The sequence below is a fragment of the Bubalus bubalis genome, chromosome 6, assembly GCF_019923935.1.
Source record: "Bubalus bubalis isolate 160015118507 breed Murrah chromosome 6, NDDB_SH_1, whole genome shotgun sequence".
Lineage (NCBI taxonomy): Eukaryota > Metazoa > Chordata > Mammalia > Artiodactyla > Bovidae > Bubalus > Bubalus bubalis.
The window spans coordinates 52,168,981-52,182,795 of NC_059162.1; the positions used below are offsets into that span (position 1 = coordinate 52,168,981).

Consider the following 13,815-nt stretch of genomic DNA (forward strand, 5'->3'; position numbering starts at 1 on the left):
AAATGGTATGGACCTAACAGAAGCAGAAGATATTAAGAAGAGGTGGCAAGAATACACAGAAGAACTGTACAAAAAAGATCTTCACGACCCAGATAATCACAATGGTGTGATTACTCATCTAGAGCCAGACATCCTGGAATGTGAAGTCAAGTGGGCCTTAGAAAGCATCACTACGAACAAAGCTAGTGGAGGTGATGGAATTCCAGTGGAGCTATTTCAAATCCTGAAAGATGATGCTGTGAAAGTGCTGCACTCAGTATGCCAGCAAATTTGGAAAACTCAGCAGTGGCCACAGGACTGGAAAAGGTCAGTTTTCATTCCAATCCCAAAGAAAGGCAATGCCAAAGAATGCTCAAACTACCGCACAATTGCACTCATCTCACGTGCTAGTAAAGTAATGCTCAAAATTCTCCAAACCAGGCTTCAGCAATACGTGAACCGTGAACTTCCTGATGTTCAAGCTGGTTTTAGAAAAGGCAGAGGAACCAGAGATCAAATTGCCAACATCTGCTGGATCATGGAAAAAGCAAGAGAGTTCCAGAAAAACATCTATTTCTGCTTTATTGACTATGCCAAAGCCTTTGTGTGGATCACAATAAACTGTGGAAAATTCTGAAAGAGATGGGAATACCAGACCACCTGACCTGCCTCTTGAGAAATCTGTATGCAGGTCAGGAAGCAACAGTTAGAACTGAACATGGAACAACAGACTGGTTCCAAATAGGAAAAGGAGTACGTCAAGGCTGTATATTGTCACCCTGCTTATTTAACTTATATGCAGAGTACATCATGAGAAACGCTGGACTGGAAGAAACACAAGCTGGATCAAGATTGCCGGGAGAAATATCAATAACGTCAGATATGCAGATGACACCACCCTTATGGCAGGAAGTGAAGAGGAACTAAAAAGCCTGTTGATGAAAGTGAAAGAGGAGAGTGAAAAAGTTGGCTTAAAGCTCAACATTCAGAAAACGAAGATCATGGCATCTGGTCCCATCACTTCATGGGAAATAGATGGAGAAACAGTGGAAACAGTGTCAGACTTTATTTGGGGGGGCTCCAAAATCACTGCAGATGGTGACTGCAGCCATGAAATTAAAAGACACTTACTCCTTGGAAGGAAAGTTATGACCAACCTAGATAGCATATTCAAAAGCAGAGACATTACTTTGCCAACAAAGGTCCATCTAGTCAAGGCTATGGTTTTTCCTGTGGTCATGTATGAATGTGAGAGTTGGACTGTGAAGAAGGCTAGGCGCTAAAGAATTGATGCTTTTGAACTGTGGTGTTGGAGAAGACTCTTGAGAGTCCCTTGGACTGCAAGGAGATCCAACCAGTCCATTCTGAAGGAGATCAGCCCTGGGATTTCTTTGGAAAAAATGATGCTGAAGCTGAAACTCCAGTACTTTGGCCACCTCATGCGAAGTGTTGACTCATTGGAAAAGACTGTGATGCTGGGAGGGATTGGGGGCAGGAGGAGAAGGGGACGACTGAGGATGAGATGGCTGGATGGCATCTCTAACTCGATGGATGTGAGTCTGAGTGAACTCTGGGAGTTGGTGATGAACAGGGAGGCCTGGCGTGCTGCGATTCATGGGGTCGCAAAGAGTCGGACATGACTGAGCAACTGAACTCAACTGATACTTATTGGACAAGGCAATGGCAACCCACTCCAGTGTTCTTGCCTGGAAAATCCCATGGACGGAGGAGCCTGGTAGGCTGCAGTCCATGGGGTTGCACAGAGTTGGACACGACTGAAATGACTTAGCAGCAGCATACTTAATTACAAACACATGACAGATTTTTCTTGATGGACCTATTCTATAACTTCAAGTAAAAAAGCCCCTCAAACAATTCTATTCAACAGAAATCTTAATGCATCTGGAAACTAGAATTTGACAGATGTGATTAAAAGTAATTTCTCATTTTCAGAAGTTTTGAAAGTGAACTTTGAATTGGGAAATGAAGTTTGGGATGACTTTGATGATGAAAACTTAGTAGAAATTACTAGCTTTTCAGCTGAAACTGAGAAGACAAAAACATCAGGTAAATAGCATAAAATATATTTCATTTGTATGTATTTTTTTATATATGTATTATATGTATTTAATTTTAAATGTATGTATTTTAGAATGAAATAATTCATGAGAAATTCCTCGAATGTTTTTCAGTCAAGTTTTTTAAACTAATTTTATTTGCCTTTTTGGTGCATGTACTTAATTAGCTTTGATTTATTCAGATTATAATTTTTAGCAAAACTAAAAATGTGGCCCTCTCACACATAACATTTCCTATCCCTAGGACAGAGGTCAAGGTTATTCCATAATGATGATATAGCGAATGAGTTTTTTCTATTCTGTTGTCCCTTCTGTTGCTAAAGGCTGTATTCAAATTAAGATTTATTGAATTTTCCCTCATAAAAGAGACTATCCTGCTCTACATTTTAAGATTTCACATGGTCTGGTAATGTTTTTGAAAGACAAAAATGTTCCACTTTTTTTAACTTTTTATTTTGCATTGGGGTATAGCTGATTAACAATGTTGTGATAGTTTCAGGTGAACAGTGAAGGGCCTTGGCCATACATATACATGTAACCATTCTCCCCCAAACTCCCGTCCCATCCATGCTGCCACATAACATTGAGCAGAGTTCCATGTGCTATACACTAGGTCCTTGCTGGTTGCTGGGGTTGGCAGGGGAAGGGAGGAGGATGGGGGGAAGCAATAGTTAGGGAGTTTAGGATGGACATGTAAACAACTGCTATATTTTAAAATATTCCATTTTTTTAAATATTCTTATATGCTAGTAAACAACATAAAAATATTATTTCTAGCAGAAATAATACATGAATTGACTTTTCTGGTATAAATAATTAAGAGGAAACGATTAGTTTCTCCTGTATTAGATATTGTGTTTAAATCATATACAATCCAAAAATAATGGAACTAGGCCTTTGAGCTACTGGCAAATTCAGCCTATTTCACTAAAACAGAGAAGTGAAAACCTTGATAAGTATAAGACAAGATAGCAAGATGGAGAGACTCTGTCCCAGGATGGCTGACAGCAGGAAATCAGCCCTTTGCAGATCACTGAAAATATTGAATAACTTTGACTTGATCATTTACATGGCTTGTAAATGAATAAAAGTGGTTTGGGGGCCTTTTAATATAGTGACTAATAAGCTAACCTATGTGTTACGTAGTTTTACTCCATTAACTTCACTCCTTTGTTTTATATATGTACAGTAAATTTAATTGTTGAGAATTTTTCATTCTCTCTTTAACCAGGTCATGTCTTTTTGGAGAGAGTCCTTGTAGAACTTGTGAAAAGCTTTATTCATCTGTTTCCTGGTATTTTATTTCAAAATGTTATCTCTTTACCTAGGATTTGGAAACACTTTGAGTTCAAGTACTGGGGAAAGTAAGCTACCATTCCAAGAATCAAAAGGCCAATTCCAAAGAGAATTGTCTAAGAGGCAAGTTTTAGAACTTTGGTTTCAAATACTTAGGACTTTATATTTTTATGACATGTAAGTAGAGAGGAGGATCATGTCATTAGATGGCAGAGAAGCAGTAGGGTATCAGCCAAGCTAAGCCCTCTTAATCTTAGAGCAGTGTTTCTCAAAGTCCTCTTGTCAGACCACACAAATCAAAATTGCCATGTGTGTGTGTGTGTGTGTGTGTGTGTGTGTGCGCTTAGTCACTCAGTTATGTCCAACTCCTAGGGGAACACATTAAAAATGCACATTCCTGGGCCCCCATGCTAGACTTACTGAATCATGGTCTCTGGGGCTGAGGTGAGGAATCCTCACTTTTCACAAGATGTGAAAACTGAATAAGAGTTTGACAGGGAGATGGACTTCCCTGGTGGTTCAGTGGTTAAGAATCTGCCTTCCAGTGTAAGGAACACAGGTTCGATCCCTAGTTAGGGAACTAAGATCCCACATGCCGTGGGGCAACTAAGCTCATGCACTGCAACTTCTGAGCCCACATGCTGTAATGGAAAGATCTCACCTGCTGCAACATAGATCCCAAAGATCCTGTGTGTTGCATCTAAGATCAGACACAGCCAAAAATAAACATTACAAAAGCAAAACTGAGTTTAACAGGTATAAAAGAAAAGACTAATAGCTGAAAAAAGAAGAGAAGTGAAAGGCAAAGGAGAAAAGGAAAGCTATACCTCTTTGAATGCAGAGTTCCAAAGAGTAGCAAGGAGAGATAAGAAAGCCTTCCTCAGGGATCAATGCAGAGAATTAGAGAAAAACAACAAAATGGGAAAGACTAGAGATCGCTTCAAGAAAATTTTAGATACCAAGGGAACAATTCATGCAAAGATGGGCACAATAAAGGACAGAAATGGTAGGGACCTAACAGCAGCAGAAGGTATTAAAAAAATGTGGCAAGAATACAAAGAAGAAGACGAACAAAGCTAGTGGAGGTGATGGAATTCCAGTTGAGCTATTTCAAATCCTACAAGATGATGCTGTTAGAGTGCTGCAGTCAGTATGCCAGCAAATTTGGAAAACTCAGCAGTGGCCACAGGACTGGAAAAGGTCAGTTTTCATTCCAATCCAAAGAAAGGCAATGCTAAAGAATGCTCAAACTACCACACAATTGCACTCATCTCACACACTTGCAAAATAATGCTCAAAATTCTCCAAGCGAGGCTTCAATAGTACGTGAACCGTGAACTTCCAGAGGTTCAAGCTGAATTTAGAAAATGCAGAGGAACCAGAGATCAAATTGCCAACGTCCGGTGGATCAACAAGAAAGCAAGAGAGTTCCAGAAAAACATCTATTTCTGCTGTATTGACTATGCCAAAACCTTTGACTGTCGGGAACAAACAAACTGGAAAATTCTGGGAGAGATGGGAAAACCAGACCACCTGACCTGCCTCCTGAGAAATCTGTATGCAGGTCAAGAATCAACAGTTAGAACTGGACATGGAACAACAGATTGGTTCCAAATCAGGAAAGGAGTATGTCAGGGCTGAATATTGTCACCCTGCTTATTTAACTTATATGCAGAGTACATCATGAGAAACGCTGGGCTGTGTGAAGCACAAACTGGAATCAAGATTTCTGGGAGAAATATCAATAACCTCAGATATGCAGATGACACCACCCTTATGGCAGAAAGTGAAGAACTAAAGAGCCTCTTGATGAAGGTGAAAGAAGAGAGTGAAAAAGTTGGCTTAAAGCTCAACATTCAGAAAACTAAGATAATGGCATCCAGTCCCATCACTTCATGGCAAATAGATCAGGAAACAATGGAAACAGTGTCAGACTTTATTTTCTTGGGCTCCAAAATCACTGCACATGGTGACTGCAGCCATGAAATTAAAAGATGCTTCTTGGAAGAAAAGCTATGACCAACCTAGATAGCACATTAAAAAGCAGACACATTACTTTGCCAACAAATGTCTATCTAGTCAAGGCTATGGTTTTTCCAGTGGTCATGTATGGATGTGAGAGTTGGACCGTAAAGAAAGCTGAGTGCCAAAGAATTGATGATTTGAACTGTGGTGTTAGAGAAGGCTTTTGAGAGTCCCTTGGACTGCAAGGAGATCCAACCAGTCCATCCTAAAGGAAATCAGTCCAAATATTCATTGGAAGGACTGATGCTGAAGCTGAAACTGCAGTACTTTGGCCACCTGATGCAAAGAACTGACTCATTGGAAAAGACCCTGATGCTGGGAAAAATTGAAGGCTGGAGGAGAAGGGGATGACAGAGGATGAGATGGTTGGATGGCATCACTGACTCAATGAACATGAGTTTGAATAAACTCCTGGAGTTGGTGATGGACAGGGAGGCCTGGCATGCTACAGTCCATGGGGTCACAAGGAGTCAGACATGTCTGAGCAACTGAACTGTATGCATTCCAGGTAGAAGAGTGTATGTAAAGGGATAAGGTTTGAAAAGGCATCTGGTGCTCAAGGGTCAGTAAAGTGGGTCAATGTTGGCACAGAATTAAGGCTGAGATTGCTGAGATCTGTGAGGGACCATATTTAGATACCTGTGCTGTGTCCAGTAGGTCAGAGTTCACAAACCCAAACTGCTTCCGGATCTGATGGACCAAGGGTAACTGCAGAGTGCCCCCTCTAAAGGGAATAACCACTGCTCAGAGTTAACCAGATGTTGCAGTGCAGGAACTGTTAAGTCTAGTGTTGTCAGATTTTGTGATTTTTCAAAAAAGCTAAGAATCTAAAATTTATGTGACATCTGACATTTAAATTTTGACAACTAATTTTTTAAAGTATCTGCAGCACCCTTTATCCAAAAAATAATAATGCTTAGAGACCCATTGTAGCCTAGCCGGCTCTGGGTTCTGATCTCCATAGTAGGCAGTGAAGAACCATCTAAGATATTTAAGCTATATTTGTATGCAGGTCAGGAAGCAACAGTTAGAACTGGACATGGAACAACAGACTGGTTCCAAATAGGAAAAGGAGTACGTCAAGGCTGTATATTGTCACCCTGCTTATTTAACTTATATGCAGAGTACATCATGAGAAATGCTGGACTGGAAGAAGCACAAGCTGGAATCAAGATTGCCTGGAGAAATATCAATAACCTCAGATATGCAGATGACACTACCCTTATGGCAGAAAATGAAGAGGAACTAAAAAGCCTCTTGATGAAGGTGAAAGAAGAGAGTGAAAAAGTTGGCTTAAAGCTCAACATTCAGAAAACGAAGATCATGGCATCTGGTCCCATCACTTCATGGGAAATAGATGGAGAAACAGTGGAAACAGTGTCAGACTTTATATTTTTGGGCTCGAAAATCACTGCAGATGGTGACTGCAGCCATGAAATTAAAAGATGCTTGCTCCTTGGAAGAAAAGTTATGACCAACCTGGACAGCATATTGAAAAGCAGAGACATTACTTTGCCAACAAGGGTCTGTCTAGTCAAGGCTATGGTTTTTCCTGTGGTCGTGTATGGATGTGAGAGTTGGACTGTGAAGAAGGCTGAGCACCGAAGAATTGATGCTTTTGAACTGTGGTGTTGGAAAAGACTCTTGAGAGTCCCCTGGACTGCAAGGAGATCCAACCAGTCCATTCTGAAGGAGATCAGCCCTGGGATTTCTTTGGAAGGACTGATGCTAAAGCTGAAACTCCAGTACTTTGGCCACCTCATGCGAAGTGTTGACTCATTGGAAAAGACTCTGATGCTGGGAGGGATTGGGGGCAGGAGGAGAAGGGGACGACAGAGGATGAGATGGCTGGATGGCATTACTGACTCAATGGATGTGAGTCTGAGTGAACTCCGGGAGTTGGTGATGGACAGGGAGGCCTGGCATGCTGCGATTCATGGGGTTGCAAAGAGTAGGACATGACTGAGCGACTGAACTGAACTGAACTGAAGGCTATTTAAGCTTATAACTATTAAGGTTATATAATTCAATCAGAAAAATACCATTCCAGCAGTGATATGTAGAATGAATTGTAGAGGGTAGGACCACCAGGAGCATAGTGTCCAATGAGAAAGGCAGACTATGATAAGTCCTCAACTGGGGCAGAAGTGATAGAAACTGAGAGATAGAATTGGATTTTTGAGTCATTTCAAGAGTAGATTTAGAAATTGATAGAATATTACAGTAAAGGAACAGGGAAGAATAAATGACAAGTGGGTAGACATAAATATTATTTAAGGATATAGAGCATATGAGACATTTGAAAAAAATTATATTAGAAGTGTTCAACGTAAAGTATCTTTGTAGAAATGTAAAATACATTTGTATGTTGTACCTGATTAGAACTTAAGGGAGAGAAGTTAGAGCCAGAACCAAAACTTTCCCACAGAGAAGAAATATTGGTAACTTTTTATTCAGGGTTCAGTTTTCTACTAAAGAGTTATTTCTCCTACTTTAAAAAAATTTTTAAGTTTGTAAGTGTCATATGATATTTTGCTATTATTTAGTCATTTTACTGAACATTAGTATCAACATCACAGAATCATAGATTTCATAGAATTCCAGAGTTGAAAGGAACCATCCAACATTACCGGCAAGTAATCATGCTGTTTCCACCAAGACAATTCCAGTGACCAGGAGCTTATTCATTCTATAGTGCTCGTTTCATGTTTGGATTTCTCAGGTCATTCACTAGCTTTTAAAATTTGTCTTTTTATCATTTCCATTCATTGGTTCTAACTCTAAGTCATACAGAGTAAACAGATTAGAAGCATCACAGTGGAACAAAGCCATGGGTATAAAGAAAGTAGGCAAATCAAAGTAGGAAAGTAACAAGGCATATGAACAGTGTTGTGCACCACAACTTTAGAAAAGTACAAATAATTTTGGAAGAGTTTAAAAGTGACCAACAGAAAATAGGTGGGTTTAAAATGGAGTTCTATCAAGAAACCTCTGAGAAACTGGTGCCAAAAGTTGCTGCTGGGAAGGCCTGTGAGCGCTGAGGGTCTATGATGAAAAGGCGACACATGCTCTTCCTTTCATACTGTTTTTACTGTTTTAATTCCTTGCCATTCCTTGCTATAAGAGATAAAAAGATTCTGTCCTAGCAATATGTGTGATTCGTCCCTACACCATCTACTATTTGTGGCTCCTTGCATGACTGTCACATTTTAGCCTGTGTCAGCTTAAATTGTCACCTCCTCAGAGTGGCATCCATGACCATCTTTTTAAAGGGGGTTTGTGCTCCACACTGTTATCTACTATATTATTATTCAGTTCATTTCCTTCATATCACTTCAGGATCTGTAATTATGTTTACTGTTTGTTTATTGTCTGCACCTCTATAGATGATCACCTCCTAAAGATTTGTTTACTGCTTATACTTAGCTCCTAGTGCAATATCTGGCTTATGGTAGTGAATCATGAATGTTTTTTAATGAATGAATTTAATATAAAAGATTAAAGATGAACACTAATATACAGTTACACATGAGAAGATAACTAGAGATGTCTGTCTACAGTGAGACCAAAATAGGGAAAGGATACTAAAAGTTAAGCAAGTGGTATTTAGAGAAGATTTATGGACTGCTTGATTACAGATGATTAAGACTCAATTCTAATGAAAACTGAAGAATGATTGTTTCTGTAGGCCTTTAAAAGTAGTATTCGTATTTAATTTGTAATATACAAATTGCTTTTTTGTCAAAAAGAAAGAAGAGACACCAATTTCACCATGAGTCTAAAAAATAGAGCATCAATTTTATGGGTGATGAATATGATAAGCTAATCATATTTTCCAAAGAATTGCTATTGATCTAAATTAGAATGGTTTGTTTCTTTTATATGCCATAATTGACCAAGTAATTCATTTTGATTTTTAGTTTTGTTTCATCACATGAAAAGCCAGATATTTATTTATCAAATTCTGCTGTGTCCAAGTTTGGTGCATCCTCCATGACACAATTACCTCAACAATCTGGAAATGCAAGTATTATAAGAAGAAACACTTCTCTCTTTTTTCTGTTAAATACTGCCTGAATAGTTAAACCTTCAATGGTTGCTGACTTTTTTAACCTCAAAATATAGGTCCATTTACAAGAAAGAAAACAACAAAGTCTGTCACCAGAGATTGAAAAGCTATACTTTACTCGCTCTGAAAAAATATCAAACTCTTCAAATTTTAATGAGAAAGTGGATTGCTTTATTAGAAATGAATGTAAAAAGGAGATTGATTTCAGGTAAGAACTCTTTAAAAATATTTTAAGACTATACAAGTGAAAGCTTTCTACAAAGAATTTCAGCATTCCTTTTCCCTTGGTTCATTTTAAGGATCAGAACCTAAATGTTTTATTTACTTAAAGATGTAAAAATTTTAGACTTCTGGTAAGCTAAGCTCCCTAAGATAATTCAAAATGTCAAATATCTCAATTTTTGAGAACCTATGTATTTGATGCCAGTAATTAAAACACTGTATTACATTGATAAACTTTTTTACTAATTTGAATACAATATGTTGATAATATGAAATATGAAGTCACTTGAGAAATGAGATCAGCTAATTTTTCTAATGTTCTAGTTGTATTTCAGCCACCAGGTTCTGTTATAATTCTACAGGTTCAAAGAAGAAGTCAGGTTAAGTCTAATCAGTGCCCCTACTGCTGATCGATTTTATGGTTACCTTTAGCAGTTTCCGTCTCCCTCTTGAATAGTCAAGGTTTTGAGACCTGTTGACAGTGATTAAATGGCACTACTTTCCAATATGTCTAAAGAAATATCTATCTAATATACTTGTCTCTACCTTTCATAGTTCATGAATTCTAATTTCCTCCAGACTTCCTATAAGATTATGCATATTGAAGTTCATTTGATAAATTACCTCTCAGCAATCTTCAAGTTTATCCATTTTATATATTTAGTACATTATTTATTATAAATCTGTGTTATAAAAATAGTTAACTTTTACATTTGCTTTTCCCCCCAGTAGGTATCATCCTGATGATGAAGCTGACGAAATAAAGTCTTTTCTGGGCATATTTGATGGTATTTTCTAAAACAGACAAAAATGCTTTTTATATTAATAAGACAAATTATAAGGACACCTTACAAAGCATGATTTTTATTTTTAAAAAGCAGTTCATACTTGTTCAGATTTTCTATTCTTGGATTTGACCAACTTTGTTGACTTTTTTTGCAACAAAATATTTGGACTGATTTTTTCCCCCATAATATTGTAACTTCATGAAAAGCACTTTTACAGAGGCTTTGTTTCATAAGCTGATAATTAAGCTTCATTTAGAAATAACTATTTGGTTATTAATTGGATTTAGACCAGAACCAATTTAATATTTTCTTAAGAAGAAATTCTGTGAAGGCAAAATGTTTGTAGGTCAGTAAATCTATTTATTGTATCAATTTTTCACCATTAATTTACTAAAAGATTTTTTTTTTACTAAAGATTTTTAAGAATCCAGTGGCTGTCTGAACCATTCTTATATCATTTCAAGCAACAATAAAGGAAACATTAATCAGTGTAGACTGTCTTCCTTTAACTTGTTTTTTAATGTGGTGATTTCTAACTTTGTTATGTTGATTTTTAATACAGCAAAAGTTATTTGATATTATTTTCCAGTGAGTTATCTCTCAGATTTCTTTATTAATAAGTAGTATCATAGGCACGCTAAGCAGTGTTTATTATCTAATTTATTTATAGATACAGTGTGAAGTTGAAGCCACTTCAGAAGTTTTAGGAATTTTTCTTCAGATATAAAAGCCTTAGAGACAAGAGAAGTAGAGAAGAAGATGAGGTTGTTGGCTGTTATTAGTAAACATTTATGAGGCATCATATGTATTAAACTTAGAACAAGTTTAAGACTTTGTCTCTGTTGAAAAGTAAGAGCAACCAGCCCTTATTTTAGTCATCTTTACAATTGGTGTTTCTGCATCTGAATCAATCATGCTACAACCTTTAAAGGTTATTAAACACCATTAAAATGAAAAATTGGTTCACTGCAGTCTGCTCATCTAGCATACATAGACTTTGACACTAAAGAAATAGCAGTTTAATTTAAGAAGACCTACTGTGATCTGCTAAGTGAAAAGTACTATGCCTGGTAGTGCAAAGGATACAAATGATGAAGACACTACTTTTGCTGTCATGGAGCTTTACATTCTGGCAGAGAAGTTAAGACCTATAATATAACAATAATAAATACAGAATACATTAGAGAAGTGGGCCTCAAGTTTCAGGATGTGTTGGAATATTCTAGAGAGCTTCTTTGAAAACAGATTGCTGAGCACCATACCCAGTTTCTGACTCAATAGATCTGACATGGGGCCTAGAATTTGCACTTCTAACAAATTCCCAAGTGATGCTGATACTGCTATTCCAGGGACTACACTTTGAGAATCATTGCAATAGAGATTTAAAGAACTATAGGAGTTCTGGAATTCCCTGATGGTACAGTGGAAGGGGTCCACCTGCCAACACAGAGAACACGGGTTCAATATCTGGTCCAGGAAGATTCCACATGCCATGGAGCAGCTAAGCCTGTGCACCACAATTACTGAGTCTGCACTCTAGAGACAGATCACCCCAATTGCTGAGCCCATGTGCTGCAACTGAAGCCCGTATACCTAGAGCCTGTGCTCCACACCAAGAGAAGCCACCACAGTGAGATGCCCGCACCACAATGAAGAGTAGCCCCTGCTAGCCGCAACTAGAGAAAGCTTGCGTAAGCAATGAAGACCCAGCTCAACCAAAGTAAATAAAGAATATTTTTTAAAAATAAAGAACTATAGGAATCTGTAAGAGAGAGAGTATTATCCTGACTATGGGGTCAAGGAAACCTTTATAGGGGTAAAAATTTGAACTGAGCTTTGAAAGATGAATAAGATTTTGATGTGCAAATACATGAGAGAAGGACATTGTAGGCAGAGGGGACAGTTTGAGCAAAGCTCCGAGGGAAGAATAATGAATAGATAATTATAAACATAGGTAAATGTTGTAGATGTTTGATCTGTACCTTGAGGTCACTTTGTGGAAGACTTTAGATGTTAAAATAAGAAGCTTGAACTTTACTCGCAAACTGATGTTTCCCAAACTTTGCTCATCATAAGAAATGATGGATAATATAGTAAGTACAGAAACTTGGCAGACTTCATCTCAGAGCAACTAATTTAGAATCACCAGTGAACAGAACTAGGAGTTCTATGGTTTTAAGAAGCACTCCAGGTCATTTTCTATCATCAGGCCAATTTTAGAAACACTTGGGTAGATAATTTGCCATTTGAGCAAGTGCTTACCTGAAAAATTATGTGTATGTTAAATATATGTCATTCAAAACCTTGTTATGTATCACTTCAGTTCAGTCTCTCAGTCGTGTCTGACTCTGCTACCCCATGAATCGCAGCACGCCAGGCCTCCCTGTCTATCACCAACTCCTGGAGTAGTTCACTCAGACTCACGTCCATTGAGTCAGTGATGCCATCCAGCCATCTCATCCTCTGTCGTCCCCTTCTCCTCCTGCCCCCAATCCCTCCCAGCATCAGTCTTTTCCAATGAGTCAACTTCGCATGAGGTGGCAAAAGTACTGGAGTTTCAGCTTTAGCATCATTCTTTCCAAAGAAATCCCAGGGCTGATCTCCTTCAGAATGGACTGGTTGGATCTCCTTGCAGTCCAAGGGACTCTCAAGAGTCTTCTCCAACACCACAGTTCAAAAGCGTCAATTCTTCAGTGCTCAGCTTTCTTTTTTTTTTTGTATTTCTGGCTTTTTTTTTTTTTTATGTTTTAAACTTTACATAGTTGTATTAGTTTTGCCAAATATCAAAATGAATCCACCACAGGTATACATGTGTTCCCCATCCTGAACCCTCCTCCCTCCTCCCTCCCCATTCCATCCCTCTGGGTCGTCCCAGTGCACCAGCCCCAAGCATCCAGTATCGTGCATCGAACCTGGACTGGCAACTCGTTTCATACATGATATTTTACATGTTTCAATGCCATTCTCCCAAATCTTCCCACCCTCTCCCTCTCTCTCAGAGTCCATAAGACTGTTCTATACATCGGTGTCTGTTTTGCTAGCGCTCAGCTTTCTTCACAATCCAACTCTCACATCCATATATGACCACAGGAAAAACCATAGCCTTGACTAGACGGACCTTTGTTGGCAAAGTAATGTCTCTGCTTTTCAATATGCTATCTAGGTTGGTCATAACTTTCCTTCCAAGGAGTAAGTGTCTTTTAATTTCATGGCTGAAGTCACCATCTGCAGTGATTTTGGAGCACCAAAAAATGTTATACTGACCGCTTAAAGGAGTACAGTCACTGGGTATTATTTCCATGAAGTGAATAATAACCCTAAGTTTTCCTATTTATTAGCTATGCTCTAAATACATTGG

The 13,815-nt window shown here is 38.2% G+C and overlaps 1 protein-coding gene across 1 annotated transcript in view; it reads left to right on the forward strand.

Annotated features, from left to right (window-relative positions):
- Positions 1 to 10,943, forward strand: part of HFM1 (helicase for meiosis 1) — a 113,476-nt gene extending 102,533 nt beyond the window's left edge. Inside the window, exons 35-39 of the mRNA XM_044945443.2 lie at positions 1,933 to 2,046; positions 3,386 to 3,476; positions 9,299 to 9,410; positions 9,504 to 9,655; positions 10,399 to 10,943. Of these exons, the coding sequence (XP_044801378.2) occupies positions 1,933 to 2,046; positions 3,386 to 3,476; positions 9,299 to 9,410; positions 9,504 to 9,655; positions 10,399 to 10,468 (539 nt within the window). The 3' untranslated portion in view covers positions 10,469 to 10,943. The remainder of the gene's footprint in view (positions 1 to 1,932; positions 2,047 to 3,385; positions 3,477 to 9,298; positions 9,411 to 9,503; positions 9,656 to 10,398) is intronic.
- Positions 10,944 to 13,815: the final 2,872 nt, after the last annotated feature.